This window comes from Cygnus atratus, chromosome 19, assembly GCF_013377495.2.
Source record: "Cygnus atratus isolate AKBS03 ecotype Queensland, Australia chromosome 19, CAtr_DNAZoo_HiC_assembly, whole genome shotgun sequence".
Classification (NCBI taxonomy): domain Eukaryota; kingdom Metazoa; phylum Chordata; class Aves; order Anseriformes; family Anatidae; genus Cygnus; species Cygnus atratus.
The window spans coordinates 5431392-5450964 of record NC_066380.1 but is presented as its reverse complement, the minus strand read 5'-3'; the positions used below and the strand labels follow the sequence as shown (position 1 = coordinate 5450964).

The window sequence follows — 19573 nt, the reverse complement described above, 5'->3', positions numbered from 1 at the left end:
ACACGGCTGTGCTCTGTTCTTGGGGTTTTGCACCTGATAAGGAAAGAAAGGGGCCGCGGCGACTGGGGATGGAGCTTCGTGACCCGCCCCAGCATCATCTCCGGGCTGGATGCAGCCTGCTGGGGCCGTGACCCAAACTCGTTGCCCTGTGAGGGCCATTAAATGGCTGAACTGTTGTGAGCTGGCCGCCTCAGCACATTTCTTCCTGCACACGTCTACCCCGCGTCCATTAAGGCTGCCTTCAAAGGCTGTCTTTTTTTTTTTTTCTTTGTTTTCCCCAGCAGAGAAGCTTGTGATTTAAATCGGGCAACATGCAGGCCAGGTGTCCCTTAATGAGGTTTGTGTAAGTCAGGGCTGAGGCACGGTCCTGTACTTTGCTAGGAACATATCGTATTGCTGGAACCCTTGTATTTGAAGGGAAGATGGAAACTGGTAAAATTCTGCTCTTTGCATGAGATCAGATTTTCAGAGAGATCGCAGTTACGGTAATTCTCTCTGTGCATCCTCCCGATTAATTTGGTCACTGAGAGGTGAAGGACTGAAAACCATCGAGCAGCCGTGCCGAGGAACCACCTTTCCCAGTAGCACACAAAAGATAAGTGCGTGTTTAGGTTCGCTTGGCAACCTGGATTGTTAACCCCGTTTCCTTTGCCAAAGAAAACGGGTTAAAGTTCTGTTCACAAGGCCCTTTGGGCTATTAGTTTTGACAGAGCATGTTCACAAAAACACAGCTGCCAGTCAAGTTAATTGGCGACGAATAGCAAATGATGGAATGAAACTGCTCGAAAAAGGTTCTCGTAGCTAACTGCAGAGCAGAGCGCTGCCTGGGTCTTAGAGCAGCAGCCCACTGTTATCATTCTCACCAGCAGCAGTAAATCCTCTCCAATCCATCCTTAAAACACTTCGTCCATGTAGGCTGTCAACGTTAATCCACCAACGGAAGAAAAAATATGGATATAGAAAGAAACATTGCTTTAGGAATAGATCTGTATTTTTGCACCACTTTGAAATGACCTTCCGGCCATTTGGGGCATATTTGCTTCAGAATATGGGCCTTCTGAGCCAGATCGGATCTTCCCTGGTTTGCTGTTGTGCCAAGCAACTTCATGGCGCTCAGCAAATAGGTAGTGACACATCTGCCCAGAACGGTTACGTCACGGGTCAGATTCTAAATACCAGGGATGAAATCTGTGAAACCTCGGGCTTTCAGTCAAGGAGTCGCTGCCGTCGGCCACGCTGCCCTGTCTGAGGGTGGGCATTTCTTGCTCAGACCCAGTGGAATCGGGGGCTTGCATTTCAGCGGTTGCTCAAGCCTTCGATTGCGGCGTAGCCTTCCTTTTATTTTCACTCGTGTTTCTTTCCTTTCTGTACTGTTTATTTCATTGGGTTTTATTTTCTGTTAGGAACAAACATTTTTAGCTTTTTCCTTTTGAGCTCCTGCTTGGTCCTGTGAGAGGCCCTTCACAAAAGGGATATGGATTTTCTTGCTCTAAAAAGCTCTGTTCCAATACTACAATATGAATGATAAAAATGTATTTTAAAAAATCCTACAAAAAAAAAAAAATGTTCCCAACTCCCTGGCATTGTGATGTGGCTACAGGGAAAAATTACCTTGAAAAAACTGTGGCTTATGTTGTCACTTTGCTGTTCGTTTTGTGTCCGCATACAAAAAAACTGTTCCTCCTTTGCACACGCTGTCCTTGCCAAAGCTTTGCTATTGTTCTGCAGGAAGATACCATGGAGGTGGAAGAGTTCTTGAAAGAAGCCGCAGTAATGAAGGAGATCAAGCATCCGAACTTGGTGCAATTATTAGGTAAGTGATAAATACCAAGCAGGGGGATTTGAACTTAAACCCTTGTGCAGTGATAGGGATGTTAAGGAGCAGATAAGCTGCTTACCATACCAAGGCTTTAAATACAGACGCTTATTGTCTGGCAAAATCCACAATTTGTACCAGTAATACATGATTTTTAATGATCTTGTCTCCCTAACATTTTAACTTGCCAGAGCCTGAAGCAGGAAATTAAACCCCTCTATTAACCAGTTCCAAGTGCAGCTCAGTCTCTCTGCGAGCCCTGTATTTCCCCGTTAGAGGTGTAAATTGCCTTAGAAGACAAAATGCAAAGATGCACTGATATTCTCAGGCGTTCAAACCAAACTTTGTCTTGGTCCTTAGGGGTGTGCACACGGGAACCTCCTTTCTACATCATCACGGAGTTCATGACGTACGGGAACCTGCTGGATTATCTGCGTGAGTGTAACCGGCAGGAGGTGAATGCGGTGGTGCTGCTGTACATGGCGACTCAGATCTCCTCAGCCATGGAGTACCTGGAGAAGAAAAACTTCATTCACAGGTAGGAAGGACACTGAGCACCCTGGAGTCTCAAGCACAAAACACCCCTTGATTTATTTTCAGGTTATCCCAGCATTGACTTCGGATGCAGTCCACGTCCTACATTTAAGACACTGTTGTGCTGCATTCTCATCCAGTGCATTGACCTGTCTGTAGGATGGTCTTCTAATTGTTTTTCTCTGTGCTTTTTTTCTTTCTTTTTTTGAAGCAGATGCAGGCTAAAGACATATCAGTACTTTTATAGTTTGGACAAATGCCTTAGCTCTAAATGCTTCCTCAGGTAGCAGGCTCTTAATGGACCAGATAAGCCTCTGCTCTCCCTTGATTCCAACAGCCCTTAAAAACTGCTGCAGGCAGTCGGTGTTGCTGGATGTGGACAGGTGCTCACAGCAAAGCCACCCTCTTAGTGCCACCTCAGCGTGTGTCCGTTCTCCTTTATCTTGCTTTTTTCATCCCCTATGGGGATTGTTTTCCATTATTGACCAGATTGCGTATTTGACTTTAATAAGCATCTTTGCAGTCTTAAAGTCCCAAAGACTCTGACCTTTAAGCGTGCTGCAATTATGGCTAGAGCTTCGCATTCTTCGTCTGTAGAAATGGCCTCCTAGCAATATAATGACACATCCTGTGCGAAGGTTTGAGAGTCTCTGAGTTTAATACAAGATGTTCTCTGTGCCACAGTGTGACCTTTCCTACCCAATTAGCTGGAATATGAAATTAGCACGTTTTTTTATAGAGACAAATATGAAGATCGTGTGTAAAGTTCTAGGTCTTCCTCTAAGACATGCGTTGCCTTTGCTGCCTGAAAGGCTTGTTTAAATGCTTCTGTCAGTCAATAAAGTGAACGGTGATGCTGCAAATTAAATTTTTTCCACCCTTTGATTTGCTCTGTTGAAAGCATTTCATCCCTTCAGCCTGCAGGAAGTGAACTTTAAAAACTGCTTTGTGTGAGTCCCGTTTGTCTGCTCTCCTGTTCATTTCATTTCCTCTTATTTCTGATGACCCATTTATCTAAAATAAATAGTAGCATTTTTCCTTATCAGCCACCCCCATACCCACCTACCCAATTATTTTAAGAGTGTTGTCACAATTCGCATCCATGAATTCAAATGCTGGGCTGTGACCTCATTTAATGAATTAGGAAGGAGGAGGAATTTGATTATGAAGAGGAGCTTTTATTTAGACACACATTGTAGTAATCAGCATTGATAAGAAGATACATTCAAAAACATAGTGGAAATTTAATGGACATCTACTAAGATGTACTTTTTAAAATCTGTTCTGGCTGAGCAGAAGAAACAAACAAAAGAAACAGCAGAGTCTGCCTCGTATTTGAAGAACATCTCACGCTTTCTGGTAGAATCAATTTTAGTTCGATGTAACATAATCTGAAGAAGCGTTTTTAGTAAAACTTGGTATTAGGAGGAATGTAATTCTGTGCTTTACATTTTTGTACTCATCGAGCATTTCTGAGGGTGCTAACAGCACGTCTGAGGCAGGGAGGTGGCAAATGCGGCGTGTGCATCTATCACCTGCCAGGGTGAAGGCAGGTGAAAAAATGTGGAGGAAAAGCTCGATTTGCTTATTGCTCAGTCTTTTAAAAATGAAAGTGCTGATAGCAGAGGCCACAATAGGTTTGAAAAGGCCAAAATCTCTCCTGTTTGAAGATCAGGCTTTGAACTGAAAGGGTGAGAAGAAACTGTTGTCTTGCAGCTACCCACGCAGACTTTCTTCTGCCTCCTTGCAAGGCAGCTGGGGTTGCTGCCTTTATAGGTGCTGTCACCAAGCTGTCCATATGGTCACCAATGGCATTTTTGTGTTGGGTATGAAAACATTGTGTTGTAAGATGTGGTATCCTTGGGAGGAAGGAGAGCATAGCTGGGGATTAAACCTGGTAGTTGAGCAGGGACTGGAAGAAGAATTCTGGAGAGTGACTGGTGTTGTCTAGGGTGATGGAAGTGTTGGAGAGGTGGGCAAGAAGCGAGGCATCGCAACTTCTTTAATTCAGTGCTCATCCTCAGCTATTGATAACTTGAGCACTGACATTTCTTTAAATTATTTTTATCCTGAGGGTGGCAGCTTTTATTGAAAATGAGGGGGCTTCTTGAAGCTTTCACTTCACATTAAAAAAAAAAAAAAAGTTGGGATGACAGTCTTACAAAGCCGGAATGGAAAATAACTTTACCTCTTACATGTATGCGCATAACTCCATAATTTCTGTGTAATACTCTGATCAAAATAATCACATGCAGGCCCAGGCTTCTTCGGGAACAGCAAGTTTCCTTGTTACTGCGAAAAGTGAGATGACAGACCACTCATTTCCTGGTTTTGTTCTTGTTTTTAGGGACCTCGCTGCCAGAAACTGCCTTGTAGGGGAGAACCACTTGGTGAAGGTGGCAGACTTTGGCCTGAGCAGGCTAATGACAGGCGACACATACACTGCCCACGCTGGAGCAAAATTCCCTATCAAGTGGACTGCACCAGAAAGCCTGGCCTACAACAAGTTCTCCATTAAATCTGATGTCTGGGGTAAGAATTTTACGTACAGATGAATTCAGATTGTAGCCTTCTTTTCCAGGGCTGTGCAACGAGTACATTGTGAAACGTTTCAGGAGAGAGCGCGTTCCCTGGTGTGAGCTGTGCTGTTCTGTGAGCTTGTCAGAGTTCAGGGATTAATCTCTGCGAATTCAGTCCTTGAGTGGAAAACTGAGGATGCAGACCTGGCTTTGTATGTTTGAGTCGTTGGCAAGTATGAAAATAAAGGATGCTGTAGTGTTTATAGAAATGTATGGAATGGGGCTGGAGGGCACCAGTGCTGCTGACTTGATAGAGTTCTAGCACAGAGCTATGAAGCAATATATTGTGATATAGCCAGGAAGTTTCAAACTACTTTATGGAGGAAAGTGAGAATCTGGTTCATTTTTATGTTAAAAAATTATGTGTATATCTGTCTAGTGATAGCTCCGAGCTCGTCTTTCTGCATTTTAAAAGAATAATCTTTGGAATGAGATGAGCAGAAACAGAGAGAAAATTTGATGACAAATGGTTATTGAAGAGCCCTGAGGTGCTGGTGATAAGACTAGGCTTAGCTAAATGGAGCTAAATTCTATCAAATCTGACTGTAGAAAATTTCATTGTACTTTTTATCAGCCTTTCTTTGGATTTTATATCTCTGCCATAGCTGATGGTCAAATTCTCAAAAGTGCCCAGTGACATAAGATAGAAGTTGGTGGGACTTGGTCCCAAGGGCACTTGAGAAATGTTATCCTGAGCATCTTTTATATATATATATATATATATATATATATATAAAGAACAGGCAGTAGGAAAGCAGCAGTGAAGTTTTCTGCAGATTTGGGGAAACGGTGCAGAGAAAGGCTTCATTTTGAAGGAACTTCTAGGGGACGGCTGATAGAAAACGTTCCAGAGAAGGCAGAGGACAACCCTGCTGAGGTCTGTGGGCCGAGCAAGGTGTTTCTTCTGCTCTGGGCTGGCGTGGCATGGCACTGGCCGTTGCTGGGTAGCTGCCACAGTCCCCAGGATGCTGCTGAATTGCTGGCGGGGCTGTAGGGATCCCTGTCATATTTAAACAGTGGAGTACTCTGGGAATTTCCGAAAGGATTACTGGGTGTCTTTAATTAAGGTTAGTGTAACCTTGCAGAGTGAGAGTCGGGGCGGTGGATTAGGGGATCTGACTGGAGCACACCAGCCATCCCCAGAGGCCATGGCTGCTGCTGGCCATGCCAGGGTTTGGATGCTTTTCACTTCACTGCCTCGAGACAGAAATCAAAGAAAATTGTGCACAGAAATGTCTAATGTAAATTGCCCTTGGTGGTGTTACCATGTAATGTGATGTGATTTCCTTACTTATGCAGAATTGTAATCGCTTTCTCTTCAGTTTAAGGCCAGAATAGGGTGACTGAACTAATTACATGCAGGTTGCTGAACTGGTGTTGAGTCTGTTCTGCATGCCTGACTCCTGGGTTAGCTGCCTGACCCTGGTGCTGACCTGCACCGGGTTCTGGGACTTGAACGCCTCGCCTGGTTTAAAACCTTTTTGTGCTCTCCCTTTTGACTGTTCAGCTTTCCCCGTGACCAAAATGTCTCACCCAGCCATTGTCTCCTTCGTAGCAACTGCTGAAGATCTCCTCTTGCTGCTGGGTCCCCACTTTCCCCTCCAGTCTGCAGCTAAACAAGGGCGCCCCAAAAACCACCGAGCTATTAAAACGTGCGAGTCCTCTAGGGAGAGGCTGCAGATGAGAGGAGCTGTCAAATTGAGAGAGAGACTGCAGTGCAGCAGCGAAACAGTTTCAGCTAATCCACTGTGAAGTCTCTTAATTGTGCCTTTAATAGGACTTGAAGGATCTCAAGGCATTCAGGTTTGAGACAACTGATACATTGAAAATTAGTCTAATTCTACCCTGTCATATCTCAGGAAACTTGTCTGTGCTGACGACGGGGCTCGTTATGCTGCTTTAACATTTAAGCTGCTGCCGAGCACGGGATCTGAGCCACCCAGAACTGGTTTAAGTGCAGCACTGTTTAGTGACTACTCCCACTAAACATCCTCTCAAATTGAAAATGAAAACAAAGCTTATCGATTTTTTTTTTTCCCCACTGCAGCTTTTGGTGTTCTGCTGTGGGAAATCGCGACCTACGGCATGTCCCCGTACCCTGGGATTGACCTGTCTCAAGTCTATGAGCTGTTGGAGAAAGACTACCGCATGGAGCGCCCTGAAGGCTGTCCTGAGAAAGTCTATGAGCTCATGAGAGCGTGTAAGTTTTCTTCAGCCCTGCAGATGGAAATGCTGCTGTTTAGCTCTGCAGAGATGCAGTAGGAGTGCCAGGATCTGGCCACACGCAGCCAGACACTAGAAACCCTCTGCCAGTTGTAGTGGAGATGCAATGCTGTGTAGAAGTGCTCGCTTCAAACGGCTTTCCCCAGAGGATGAAAGCACTGCGAAGCCGGCCGTCCTTCTCTGCTGGGAGTACGTGGGCCTTCGGGAGGGGTTTGTTGTTCAGCTCCATGTTTTCTGTCTCCTTTTTCCTGACAGCTTAACAAAAAGCTTGTGCTCCAAGGGTGAAGCAGGAGTTTGTTAGGCTTCTTAAGGGACCGAGCATTGCTCTTCCACTGTGGCCTTCTGGTACATGACTTTTGTAGTGTGATAGATTTTTCTTCCAGGGGTGCTCAGCACCTACTGTTACTTTGGCTCAGTGGTGGTTGCAGATATCCAGCGCCCTTCAAATCAGGTTTCCAGTTGATGTTTTCTCTCGGCCATTTTATAAAAAGGGAGTTGTGATAGCTAGCACCTCCTGGCGTAGCGTAACGAATGTCCAGTGCTGGGGGGCAGTTCTGAGCCGTGGTGTTTTTGCAGGCTGGCAGTGGAGCCCCTCCGACAGGCCTTCCTTTGCTGAGATCCATCAGGCATTTGAGACGATGTTTCAGGAATCCAGCATATCGGACGGTAGGTCTTGGGTCAGGTAGTTCCAGGGATGGGACAGGGGGCACTCACGTCCTTAACTCTGCACATAGCTTACAGGCTGCTTTGTGGTGACATTCAGCCATGGGTTCCAGTGCCTGGTGTAAACGGTGCAGAAAGCAGACATACACTTACGTGGGGGCTTCTTCTGGGTCTGATTTTAAAGGGCCAAATGGCTGAACAACCTTAGGGAACTTCTGCTTTGTGGTGTTTGCTTTTCTTTTATGTAATTAACTCTGAGCAGTGCAATAGTTTTTATATTGTGTCTATTACAGTGATTTTTTTGTTGTCTGTGTATTGCAGAGGTGGAAAAGGAATTGGGAAAGAAGGGCATGAGGAGCGTAGTGAGCAATTTCCTCCAGGCCCCAGAGTTACCAACCAAAACACGAACGTCAAGGAGAGCTGCTGAAAGCAAAGATGCCAACGAGGGTTTGGAGACTGCACATGCTCGAGGCCAGGGGGAATGTGGTAGGTTTTAATTAAAGTCATTATTCCTTCAGGAAATACAGGGGAAAACAAAATGCACGTCCCGGTCTTCACCTAGGAAAAGCAGTGTCTAAAAGCAGGTGCCACCTTTGTGGATCAGTATTGTGTTTCTGGGTGACACGCTGCTGAGATCGCTTCCCTGGGTTCAGAGCTCCTTTTATCATTTTTTTACAGAAAGGAAGGCTGTTAATCTTGGGACCAGATACAAACACACAGCATCTGGGAGTGCGAATGCTTAGCTGGCTGAGGGATTGGCGCTATACCTGCGGTTGCTTAGAGAAGCCCTAGGAGTTGTTTTAACTTAATGGCTGTCTCCAACAGCTCCCCATAGACCAGAGCCTGAGCACAGAGCTCTCTGATCATATTCTCTTCCCATTTCCTGGTAGAAGCTATTGGTGGAATCTCCCATTGCATCCGAGTGCTGGGTAATCTGCTGTGTTCAAGCCTCTTTATGCTACCACACTGCATAATTTAAAGCAGGACGATTGCTCAGGTTTAGCAAGCCCCATAAGAGAGGTTTCTTCAGTGTTTCGTCATAGCAGGTTTGTGCTTGTAGCGCTGAAGAGTATTACTCTTGGCATGTACCAAACATAATTTCAGCAAGGGACAAGGAGATATTTACAGAATCTTCCATGAAATTAAACTCTATTCAATCAGTTTCTTCAAGCACTTACCTTCCATTTTGAGGTAATAAAAGCAGTGGTAAAACACTGAATTTATACACTAGATTTGTATCCAGATCGTTTGAAAAATAGCAAGATAAAACAAAACACATTTTTTTTCCCAGCTTCTGTTAAGCGTGCCTTATGTGACCATTCATGTAACTGACCTTTTTTCTGTAATGACAAACTCGCCTACTAGCACATGTATCAGTAGCAAAAGTACATCTAGAAAAAGGAAAACAAGAAAAAAACAAGAGGGAATGTAAAATCTTGGAAAAAGAAAGTGTCAGTGACTTAAACAGAAAGGAAGGTTATTTACTGAAGGGCTTGGAAACACTGATTTATAAAGCAACTTAGTTTTCTAATGAAAATTAAACGACTCTTCTGCTTCTTTTGTAAAAAGGTAAGAATAATGAGCACAGTATGCCCGTATTTTTTGTTGTAACTCAATTAATACAACACAGTGTTGAAGACCAGTGGTAAATCCAGCCTGCCATATATAGGAAATATAATTGCCTGGTATTACGAGCTTTGAAGTAAAATAACTTCATTTAAATACTTAAGGGCTTTGAAAGATTCAAGTGCAGCAGGAATAATATGATTTTAACACTATGCTGGGAATTATTTCATTCTTTCTTGTGAAAAAAAAATGTATTTCACATTGAAGTTTTATTGCAGATTCCTCTTCAATTGTCAGTGTTTTCATAGCAAGCCAGTGTCTGGAAGCCAAAACTTAGTGCAAGCTGCTGGTTTTGTCTGCATCTCCAGAGCTCCACCATGTCTAGAGACAGGACAGCCATGGCCTCAACCTTCTGGTTGTCCAGGTCCACGTTAGTTTACGTGTGTGAGTGGTTTAGCTGCACGTGGTCCTGTGGAAGCGTGCTCTTTTCCCAAAGTACTCAGCTGTTTTTCTTCAACTTCTCCCTTCTCAACCAAAATAGTACCGGCAGCGTGACAATCACCGATGCTAAGAAGCATCCTCTTCCTCCTTGTCTCTGCTTCATCTCCCTTTGCTACCTGCTCGAGCTGTAAATGTACCTGCTGCCCTAAAGGCATTCCTCTCTCGAATTAGCATGCCGTCGGAGTGCCTGACCGAGAAAGAGACCCCCAGTCAGTCAAATGCAGAGCCCTTCAGGACTCTGTAAAAATTTATTATAAACCACTATTCATTTTTAAATACCTCTTGTAACTGGAGAAAGGGTGACCCCATCATTTCCTTCTGGAGTGGTCCTGCTGAAGGAGGCTGTTACCACCACTTCCCTCCGTTATTGTACAGAACTGACCATCTCTGCCGCGCTGTGACCTGAAGCATGCAGCTGTCAAGGGATGTCTTGATTTCTGCTTTTGAAAAAGTTGTTTCCATTCCCCGTGAAGGCTGGTATCAGGGAAGGAGGTTAGGAGTATCAGAATCTAAATGTACAAGGAGCCTGGGGATTGAGGTGGGTTTGCGGAGATGTCGTATTAATTCAGAGGGTCAGCTGTTCTGAAGGCAGCGACAGCGCAGGGACCAAAGAAAAGGCCTCTTTATATTTATCTTCTTCTCAGGATGAAGTTTAGACAAGTCTCTGGATGCTAGGGTGGGAATCTGAACATAAACAGTTGGTGTTTGGATGTTGCTGTTTAAATCAGAAGCCTACAGGGAAAGCAGTTTGGCAGCCAAGCCCTATATTGGCCACCTCAAAAATGAGCGTATGTAGGATTAGGGACCGCATTCGTTCAGCCTAGGCTTCAGCGTAGCTGTACTTGCATTATTCCTGCTCTGGAGCTGGCTTTCTTTGCGGAACCTGCACCTTTTTGGAGGTGCTGCAGTGGTTTGATCCTGGAAGCAAACAGATTGTCCTGCCTGTTGAAGCGCAGCTCAGCAGACTCTTTTCTTTCCCTTGCAGACCCTCTGGACCACGAGCCTGCTATTTCTCCCTTGCTCCCACGGAAGGAGAGGGTGGCTCTGGAGAGCAGCTTGAATGAAGACGAGAGGCTGCTTCCGAAAGACAAGAAGCCCAACCTCTTCAGTGCCCTGATCAAGAAGAAGAAGAAGACTGCCCCTACCCCTCCGAAGCGGAGCAGTTCCTTCAGAGAGATGGACGGCCACTCGGACCGCAAGGCGGGTGGGGAGGAAGAGGGCAGGGATGCTGGCAACGGGGCTTTCACTGCGCCTCCCGCAGATGCAGGTGAGCCCTCCAAATTTCAGAGCCCGAGCAACGGGGCTGGTGTCACCAACGGGGTTGTCGCCGGGAACTCTGGATTTTTATCTCCCCACTTACGGAAGAAGTCCAGCACGATGAGCATCAGTCGGGGGGTGACCGGCGAGGAGGAGAGCAGTTCCAACTCCAGCAAGCGTTTCTTAAGGTCCTGCTCAGCCTCCTGCGTGCCCCACGGAGCCAAGGACACCGAGTGGAAATCCGTGACTCTGCCTCGGGATCTGCAGTCCACAGGACGCCAGTTCGATTCCTCCACTTTTGGGGGGCACAAAAGCGAAAAGCCAGCACTGCCTCGGAAGCGGGCAAACGAGGCCAAGACTGACATTGCTGTCAGGGGGACAGTGACCCCTCCTCCACGGCTGCTTAAGAAAAACGAAGAGACCACTGACGATGTGTTCAAAGACGCAGAGTCGAGTCCTGGCTCCAGCCCTCCGACTCTGACGCCGAAACTCGGCCGTAGGCAGCCTGCTGCCCCTCTTTCCTCCAGCGTGCTGCACAAGGACGATGGAGTCAAATCCAGTGCCTTAGGTACCACTGTGGCAACGGACCAAGGCTCTGCTGCCAAACCCAACTCTGCTGGGTTTGCAGGTGCCAACAAGGCTTCTGAGGAGCCCCGGCTGAGGAGGCTCAAGCAGACCTCGGAGTCGGCAGGGAAGGACAAAGGGAAGTTATCGAAGCTGAAACCAGCCCCTCCGCTTCCGCTCTCTTCGTCCTCCGTTGGCAAGCCTGGAAAAGTGTCTCACAGTCCCAGCCACGAAGCAGCAGCAGATGCGGTGTCGGGTCCGAAATCCAAACAGTTGACTCAGGTTGCAGATGCTGCGAGCAGCGATGCTGTCAAGCCAAACCAGTCCGGGGAAGGCGTGAAGAAGCTGGGGATCCCCTCTGTACCAAAGCCACAGTCCTCCACAAAGCTGCTGATGAGCACGGCAACCCCAGCTGCCTCTTCCTCGTCTGTGCCCTCCGCCCCAGGCGGGGAGCAGCCGTCGTCTACGGCCTTCATCCCTCTCATATCCACCAGGGTCTCTCTGCGGAAGACCCGGCAGCCCCCAGAGAGGATCGCCAGTGGCACCATCACGAAAGGGGTGGTGCTGGAAAGCACGGAGGCTCTCCGGCTCGCCATTAGCAAGAACTCGGAACAAATGGCGAGCCACAGCACTGTCTTGGAGGCCGGCAAGAACCTCTACACCTTCTGCGTGAGCTACGTGGACTCCATTCAGCAGATGAGGAACAAATTTGCCTTTCGGGAGGCCATCAATAAGCTGGAGAACAACCTACGGGAGCTTCAGATCTGCCCAGCGACGGCTGGCAGCGGTCCTGCAGCCACCCAGGACTTTAGCAAACTTCTCAGTTCGGTGAAAGAAATCAGCGACATTGTTCAGAGGTAGCAGAAGCCAGGTGTAAAAAAAAAACAAAAAGAATAAATCACAGTGGGCCAAAGTCAACTGTTGAGAGAGTAACAGCATGTGCGGACTGACAAAGGACTGGGGCGTTCAGGATAGGGCTGTGCAAAAGCCACAGGCTGTTTGTGGATGCCCCAGCTCCAAAGAGCAGGGCTGTGCTCAAGAGGCACTTTCCACCCTCTTGGCCCAGATTCCCTGCGTTTCATTTACTCGTAATCATCTTGTCTGTGGAGTTCCTGCCTTGTGGACTACAAGTCTAAGTGCTGATGTCACATCATGCCTTTTTATTAATATTTTATTGCTCTGGACAGACTGCTAAGACTGACGCCAGACTGATGGACACTGAGATGCCATCCTCCTCAGGAGGACTTCCTACTGCATTTTCATGCCCTCCCTCTGCCCCGCTGTGCAGAAGGACTGGTGTTTGAATAGCAATATAACCATTGCGTTTCTCGGGAGAGTTGCAGCACGTGTCCCCAAATCTGACATTTACCTGGCATTAATGCAACACACCTGGAGCTTGGGAGAGGAGGGGGGGAAGTCCTTAATGTAACTTTTTGAAATGATAGAATGCTACAAGTGATGTTTACCCAAATTCTTCCTACGATTCCACCTGCTGCCCTTTGTATCTGTGTTTTCAGCATTTTCTTAACGTTTTTGAGCCCAGGTGAGTTGCTTGGGCTCAAACTGTTGCAGACAGCCCCCACTCACGTAGTGGCACGGGAACTCGTCTGCAGGTCTCCTCGGCGGCGATAAAATGGACTGGAGAAGGTCCAAAGAAGGACGTTGCTGTTGCACTCTCATTATACCTAACATTAATTGGGGTGGAGGGTTGCAGCGCAGGCCTGGGAGCAGTGGGCTGGTGCTGAGCAAGGCATCGCTCCGTCAGTGACGGGAGGGGATAGCTTAGGGTGAGTTCAGAGATACCACTGTGCCTCCAGCAGTTGCTTCAGTTGAGCTTGCGCATCACGGATGGGCAAGAACTGCTGTTTCTCTAGGTGAATTTCCAGCCTTTTTTTTATGCTGTGAGCGGAGGTGGGACCTGGCTTCTGCGCTCCTGTAGAGACCGGTGCTTTGCGGGGCCGCGGTGCTGCCCTTGCCAGGCCAGCGCTGGGTCCCCTCGAAGAGCTCAGCTGCCAGTGCTTAGGGGTTGAAACCATCGCTACCTTCGTGCTTCGTTCCACCCAGCGTCGTACAAGGAGCTGTGAAGACTGCAGACACCTCTCTTTGGGTAGGTCTCCCGAGGAAGCTGCCAGCAGGGCTCCTGGGCTTCCTTCCCAAGGTCCTGTGACCTTCCCGACTAACGCAACACGACTGGGAACTAACTGTGACTCGTGACCATAGTGAAAGAACAAGGTTTAGGGCTATTAACAGTGCAATTTAACTCTTAACAGTTCCAAACAAGAGAAAAAAAAAAAAAAGGCATTTTCTATGTCCTGTCCCCTGTAACTCTTGTGGCCCCTCTTGTGTATCTTAAACACTAATTGCCTTCCATTGTATTTTATTCTGTTCTCTTTGGAACTGTTCGTTTTGTATATGATTTCTAGTAGTTCACTCTTGTGTGTTCACGCCACTCCTCGCCCTCACAACCAGCCATGACTTAACACGTGACAAATGTTTAAAAGAAACTACACACTTCTGCCACAGGCTGCCTTTAAAATGTAAGGAAAAGAAAAAAAAAAAAAAAACAAAAAAACTTGGACTGTCTCTTTCCTGGAGGTACTGTTTTTACTTTGATAACATATTGTGCCACTATATTATACATTTGTATCTCGTTATTACACACTTTTGTAGACTTGTCTTTTTTACAGTGTGTAAATAGCTCTGTCCTTCATCTCTGTGACACTTCGGGGGGTCGTTTCCCCTTTAACTCGGTCCGGTACAGATGGTTTCTGTACGCGACTTCCAGTTCTGCCTCCTCTCTTTTCTCTCTCTCTCATTTTTTTGATTTATTTTTTATTCCAGTCTCTCTCGCGTAGTATATTTAAAAATAAATCAATGTTGAGGAAGACCTGTGTTTGTCTGTTAACAAATATTTTCAAACCCAGCTACCTCTGCTGAGACCCCCCATCCGAAAAGAGTCGATGCCGGTGTGAGCGCCTCGCCGGGGCCCTTCGGCACAGCGGCTGCTCAGAGCAGGCAGCAGCGCCTTTCCACACGCTTTGATCTAGCTCTGAAAAGTCAGGAGAGAAAAAAAGACGCACGGAATAAACACTGCCATCACCTGTTTTGAGGCAATCACTTTGCTGTTTTCTTTTTTTGGGGGATTTAAATCATAGATTTGGTTTTAAACATCTTGTTAATTGCTCGTATTCTGTAATTCTGCTGCCGTTGTTGGGTTTTGTTTGTTTTTTTTTTTGTCCCTTCTCCCTCCTCTGCTGTGAAGTGCCCCGTGAGTTTCCCTCCTCCTGCTGTCCAGGTGAGCAGGGGTGAGGCAGGGGGGCGCAGCTCGGAGCGGGGAGCTCAGGGAGCTTCCCCCTCCTCCCAGGCGGCGCCGCCACGCCATATGGCCGCGGTGCTCACTTTGCAGGTTGTCTGTCTGAAATCTGGGAGTCGTGTTGTTTCCAAACGTCCGTCTTCGTTGCCTGCCTTCAGACCACCAGCAAATGTCAAAGGAGGGATCGGATCTGGGTGCCAAGCTGTGCTTAAAACGCGGCCCTCCGGCTCGCTACATGGAGATGCTCACGAACAAAAGGGGATGAGAAGGAAAGGAGGGCAGTGAGTGGTGTGCCTGAGGTCCTGCAGAGTTGCTCGGTGATGTTTTGGGGTTGCAGCCCTGCTTGCCCCGTTTCTAACCCCCTCAACAACTCCCAGGTGAAATCTGCCAGCCCTGGCACAGGGGATGCCCGGCAGGCAGGGGGACGTGGGGGCTCCTCAGGAGGCTTGTCTGTGTCGGGCTGCTTCCAGGTTAGCATGGAAGAGACGATGAGGAGCAGGAGGATGCTGTTGGCAAGTGTAAATTAGTCAATGGCCTGCACTTGGCAAGGCTCAAACTTTTTCGGCCAGGTGGTGGTGGCCGATAAACGCGTGCTCAAAGCTGCAAGGGGTTCCTGGCTGGTTTGTGACGATGACCCATGGCAAAAATCAGTGCCCAGGCTGCTCTTCGTATGCGTCTCTGCCATAGAGACTGGGATGTGGCAAATTTGGGGCTGGGGCAAGATGGAGACGAGACCTGTCCCGGAATACAACCGTGCTGTGATCCCATCCCTGCTCGCAGGGGAGCGGTGTGGGATGGCAGAGGTCAGGGACCCGGCTGGGGAAAGCCCTGGGATGCGCGGGGTTGGGAGTGAAGGAGCAGGATTAAAGGCTAAATTTAGCTGCGTACAGTAGGAGTTGATTTAACAGATCGATGCATTTAACAGTTTGATTGCTCCAATTTTCAAGGCTATTGAGCTTGAAAGTGAGAGTGCTCTAGGGGAAAAATAGCTGTGTTTGTGTTTTTGTTTTGCTTTTTGTGTCTTTGAAATTACAATGTTCGCTCTTTTAAGTTTTCCTTTAATGTCATCCTGCTTTTTTTCGACTAGCTGCTTGTCATAAGATGTAAAACGTGGTCAGTGTTTTGCGCTCAACCCTTTCTCAACAGCTAAAGATAGGCTGGCGGGGCAGGGATGCTGCAGGACAAGTGGCACTCAGGTGCACGGAGCTCTGCCCGCCCGGGGATGGTCTGGGGCCAGCTGAGAGCCTCTCCTTGTCTGATATTAATCCCTCCACGATGAAGGGAGAGGAAAATGTGCCTAATCTCCATGTCACGGCTGCGGAGAGGATCGTCCCATCAGGTGTGAGCAGGCTGGTGGTGGGCTGGGGGCTGATCCCGGTGCAGCTGGGCTGCTCGCCGGGAGCGAGGCGATGCCGGCACAGCCCTGGTGCCCCAACAGGACACTCCGGGTGCTCCCGGCGGAGCCCTGCGAGTCCTTTGACTGCTTGTTGTGGTGGGGATTGCTGCTGGGTGTTATTCGGTGGCGGATCCAGCTGGGCAGGAAGCTTACCTGCGAGCCGGGCTGCGCCGAGCTGCTTTCGCAGCAGTCGGCCCCCCCGTCAAAGGCTGTGTGTTTGTACTAAAACTGACACGGGTCCTGTCTTTCTCGCGGAGCTGCGGTGCTCAGTGACCCAGTTATGATGCATTAGCACCCGTTATGGGTCCCCTGCGCACAATTAAATCGGGCTCTTTCTCTGCAGAGCCTCCGTTGGGTTTCTGTGATTTGCGTTGTGCACTCCGGCCACGCTGCGGGGCTGTTCTGGGCGGAGGAGAGGCGAGGGGAGACCCTGAGCAGCCGCCAGGGCAGAGCCCATGGGTGGAGATGGGGCTGGGGTGCCAGCAGGGCTGTACCTGGCCCAGGGGAGGGTAACGGGGAGCTTCACAGGGGGCTGAGCACTTGCTCCCAGCACTTTTCCATTCATTTTTACCCCCCCCCCCGGTAAAAGCACCAGCTTTTACTTTTTGGTAAGTTACAGGAAGGGTTTTTGTGCCTCGGTCAGAGCCGTGCCGTGCACGGCGTGCTTTTGGTGTGCTGCTCCGAGCCCCTTCCCCACTACACCCAGCGCTGCGGGGCCGGGGCTCTGCTGGCCCCAGCCGGGCTCCCAAACCTCCCCTGCCCTCCCTCCCTTCGCCAGTGCAGGGTAAAATTGATCAGTGCGCATTTATTGACCATTTGTACACTCCAAAGAAAGGGGGGGGGGGGGGGGGGGGGGAAGAAACGTTGCCATAGAAACATTGATAGAGCTCCCCCTCTCCTGATACAGCTCCCCATCTCCTGCAGGGGGGGTCCAGAGGAGCCGCGGAGGGCCTGGAGATTTTGGGGTTGGGGGTCAGGCTGGGCTCAGCACCCCCAGTGCCAACCACCAGCACCAAACCGCGGTATCCCCCGCGTCCCCGCAAGCCTGGAGTCCTGCCCGCTCTGCGCCCTCACTCTGCACCCCTGCAGCCCCCGGGGCAGCCTGTCCCACTGTCTGTCCGTCCATCTGTCTGTCCTCCGGTGCCTGCCTGACCCACGGACAGCATCCTCCTGCCGTTCACAGCTCAGCCTGCTCCAGCCTTCGGCTACAGCCCCATCCTGCTGCGAGAGCAGCTCGCGGCGGCCCCGCGGCGCGGTGTTAAGTGCTGTCTGCCTGATGGATATTACAATGCGCCTCTCGGAGACTGATTTTTTTTTTTTTCTCCTCCTCCAACCAAGTCCTGACACAGTCTTTGATTTTGAGGGTGCAATTTAGCGCTCGCAAATAATTGCCCTGCTACATTTTCGTGCCTGCAATGAAATATTAGCAGTCGTTAGGCGCCTAACTTGCCCTCGGTGCCTGCAAGCCAGGTAGCTGGGCTGCTGATTGCGAATATCTCTGCCTGCGGCGGCAGGCACAAGAGCAAACGGCGCTGTTGGCGTTGGCAGAGCTAAATCTGCCAAGAGGAGGAGAAGGCAGGCGCTGAGGAGCCGGGCTTGTTCTTCACGGCCGTGGGTGTGCGAGCTTTTTGGGGAGCTCTGTCCCCAGCCGTACCTTTGGCGGGGGGGGGATTGGAGCGCCAGGGGTGGGTGCCTTCAGCCTCCCCGCACCCGGGGGCTTCTGCAGCAGCTCGGCTGGGCAGGGGTGGCCGTGGGAAGGAAGGAGCCCAGTTTTTAGGGAGGCCGTGGGGTGCCTGGACGAGGACGCTGGAGGTCGGTCATCGCCATCACACCCGCTGGGGATGGGTCTCTGCGTCAGCTCAGGGCTGGTGAGGCAGGGGCAGATTTGCCTGCTCACGTGGGGATTTCTGAGGATAAGATTTTCTCGAGCCCCGCTGCTTTGTCCTGGTTCGCCCGCAGGAGCTGACTCTCCTCAGTGGCATCTTGACACTAAGCAGAATTTGCTGCCGGAGGGACTGCTCGTCAACCAGGAGGAGAGCAGCGGCTCGGCGGGGAGCTGGAGCCCTGCTCCTCACCCGCAGCCGTGCTGGGGACACCCGCTCCCAACAGCCCCCCCGGGACTGTCCCCACGTCCTTACCCCCCCGCCATCCTCCAGCCCCCCTCTGCCTGGCCCCGCTGCTCCCAGCACGGCGTCCCCAGCCCGGCTCAGGCCGTGACCCCGGGGAGGGGACGTGGGGCACCCTCCTCTTCCTCCGCTGGGGCTGGGGGAGCCGGGGCAGGGCCGCAAGCAGAGCAAACGTGGTGCCCCCCCATTTCCCCACGGGAATCCCAGCAGCAGCCCCTCCGTGGCATCCTTTGGTCCGAGCAAACCCAGGCGAGACGGCAGGAGAGGAGGGGCTGCGGCACACCTCCTGGGGCGCCCTGCAGGAGGTGGGGGGGCCAGGCCCTGGCCCTCACCTCCCGAAGCGGAAGGTGAAGCCGCCTTTCTTCCTGCTGTAGCCGTTGAGCTCCTCGGCCAGGTTCCCCAGCGTGCCCCCGCGCTTCTCGCCCCCGGCCGGCAGCGGTGCGGGACCCTCCTGCCTGCCCGGCCTCCCCCGCGGGCCCCCGCGCTGGGTGCCGTAGCCCTGCAGCTCCCGGGCGATGCCGAGCAGGGTGCTCAGCTCCTCGCTTCGCCTCCGCTTCGGATTTGCCCACCAGCAGGGACCGGGGTCCTCGGCCACCACGTCTTGGCAGCTCGGCTTGAGCGCGGGTCCCTCCGCGGGGTGCCGGGGCTCCTGCTGCTCGCCGGGAGGGAAGCAGGCCCCCAGGGTCAGCAGGAAGAGGCAGGACAGCGAGTAGGGTGCTCTCATCTGGGGGAAGCACAGCAAGGGAGGGACACAGTAAGTAACACAGCATCTTGCAGCCACAGAAGGGCTGCGTACGGTTGGCACACGCTTCCCACCCCACGGTGGGTGAGTATTGCCTGTCCTCGTGCTGATACAGAGCAGCCACCCCAAAATCTGCTGCAGCACCCAGCCAGCACCTGCCATAAAACCTTGCTGGCTCCTCCAAGCCTGCGGGAGGGCTGCTCTGCACCCCCGTCTCCTTCCGACCCGCTCCCCTTGATGGCAGCGGCCCCATGCTCCCAAATTCCAGCCCTTGCAGCTGCTGCCCTCGGCTC

The 19573-nt window shown here is 50.3% G+C and overlaps 2 protein-coding genes across 12 annotated transcripts in view; one reads left to right on the top strand and one right to left on the bottom strand.

Moving 5' to 3' along the window:
- Positions 1-14588, top strand: part of ABL1 (ABL proto-oncogene 1, non-receptor tyrosine kinase) — a 75813-nt gene extending 61225 nt beyond the window's left edge. For all 11 annotated transcript variants that reach the window (XM_035555380.2, XM_035555390.2, XM_035555381.2 and 8 more), the window contains 7 exons: positions 1729-1813; positions 2177-2354; positions 4698-4882; positions 6977-7129; positions 7729-7818; positions 8137-8301; positions 10868-14588. In XM_035555380.2, the coding sequence (XP_035411273.1) occupies positions 1729-1813; positions 2177-2354; positions 4698-4882; positions 6977-7129; positions 7729-7818; positions 8137-8301; positions 10868-12564 (2553 nt within the window). In that variant the 3' untranslated portion in view covers positions 12565-14588. The remainder of the gene's footprint in view (positions 1-1728; positions 1814-2176; positions 2355-4697; positions 4883-6976; positions 7130-7728; positions 7819-8136; positions 8302-10867) is intronic.
- Positions 14589-18866: 4278 nt separating this feature from the next.
- Positions 18867-19262, bottom strand: QRFP (pyroglutamylated RFamide peptide). The gene has a single exon (XM_035555345.1). The coding sequence runs from the start codon at positions 19260-19262 to the stop codon at positions 18867-18869; it is 396 nt and encodes a 131-aa protein (XP_035411238.1).
- Positions 19263-19573: the final 311 nt, after the last annotated feature.

Excerpts from the sequence above, each read along its gene's own strand:
- QRFP (XM_035555345.1), bottom strand. The coding sequence starts at position 19,262 with ATGAGAGCACCCTACTCGCTGTCCTGCCTCTTCCTGCTGACCCTGGGG.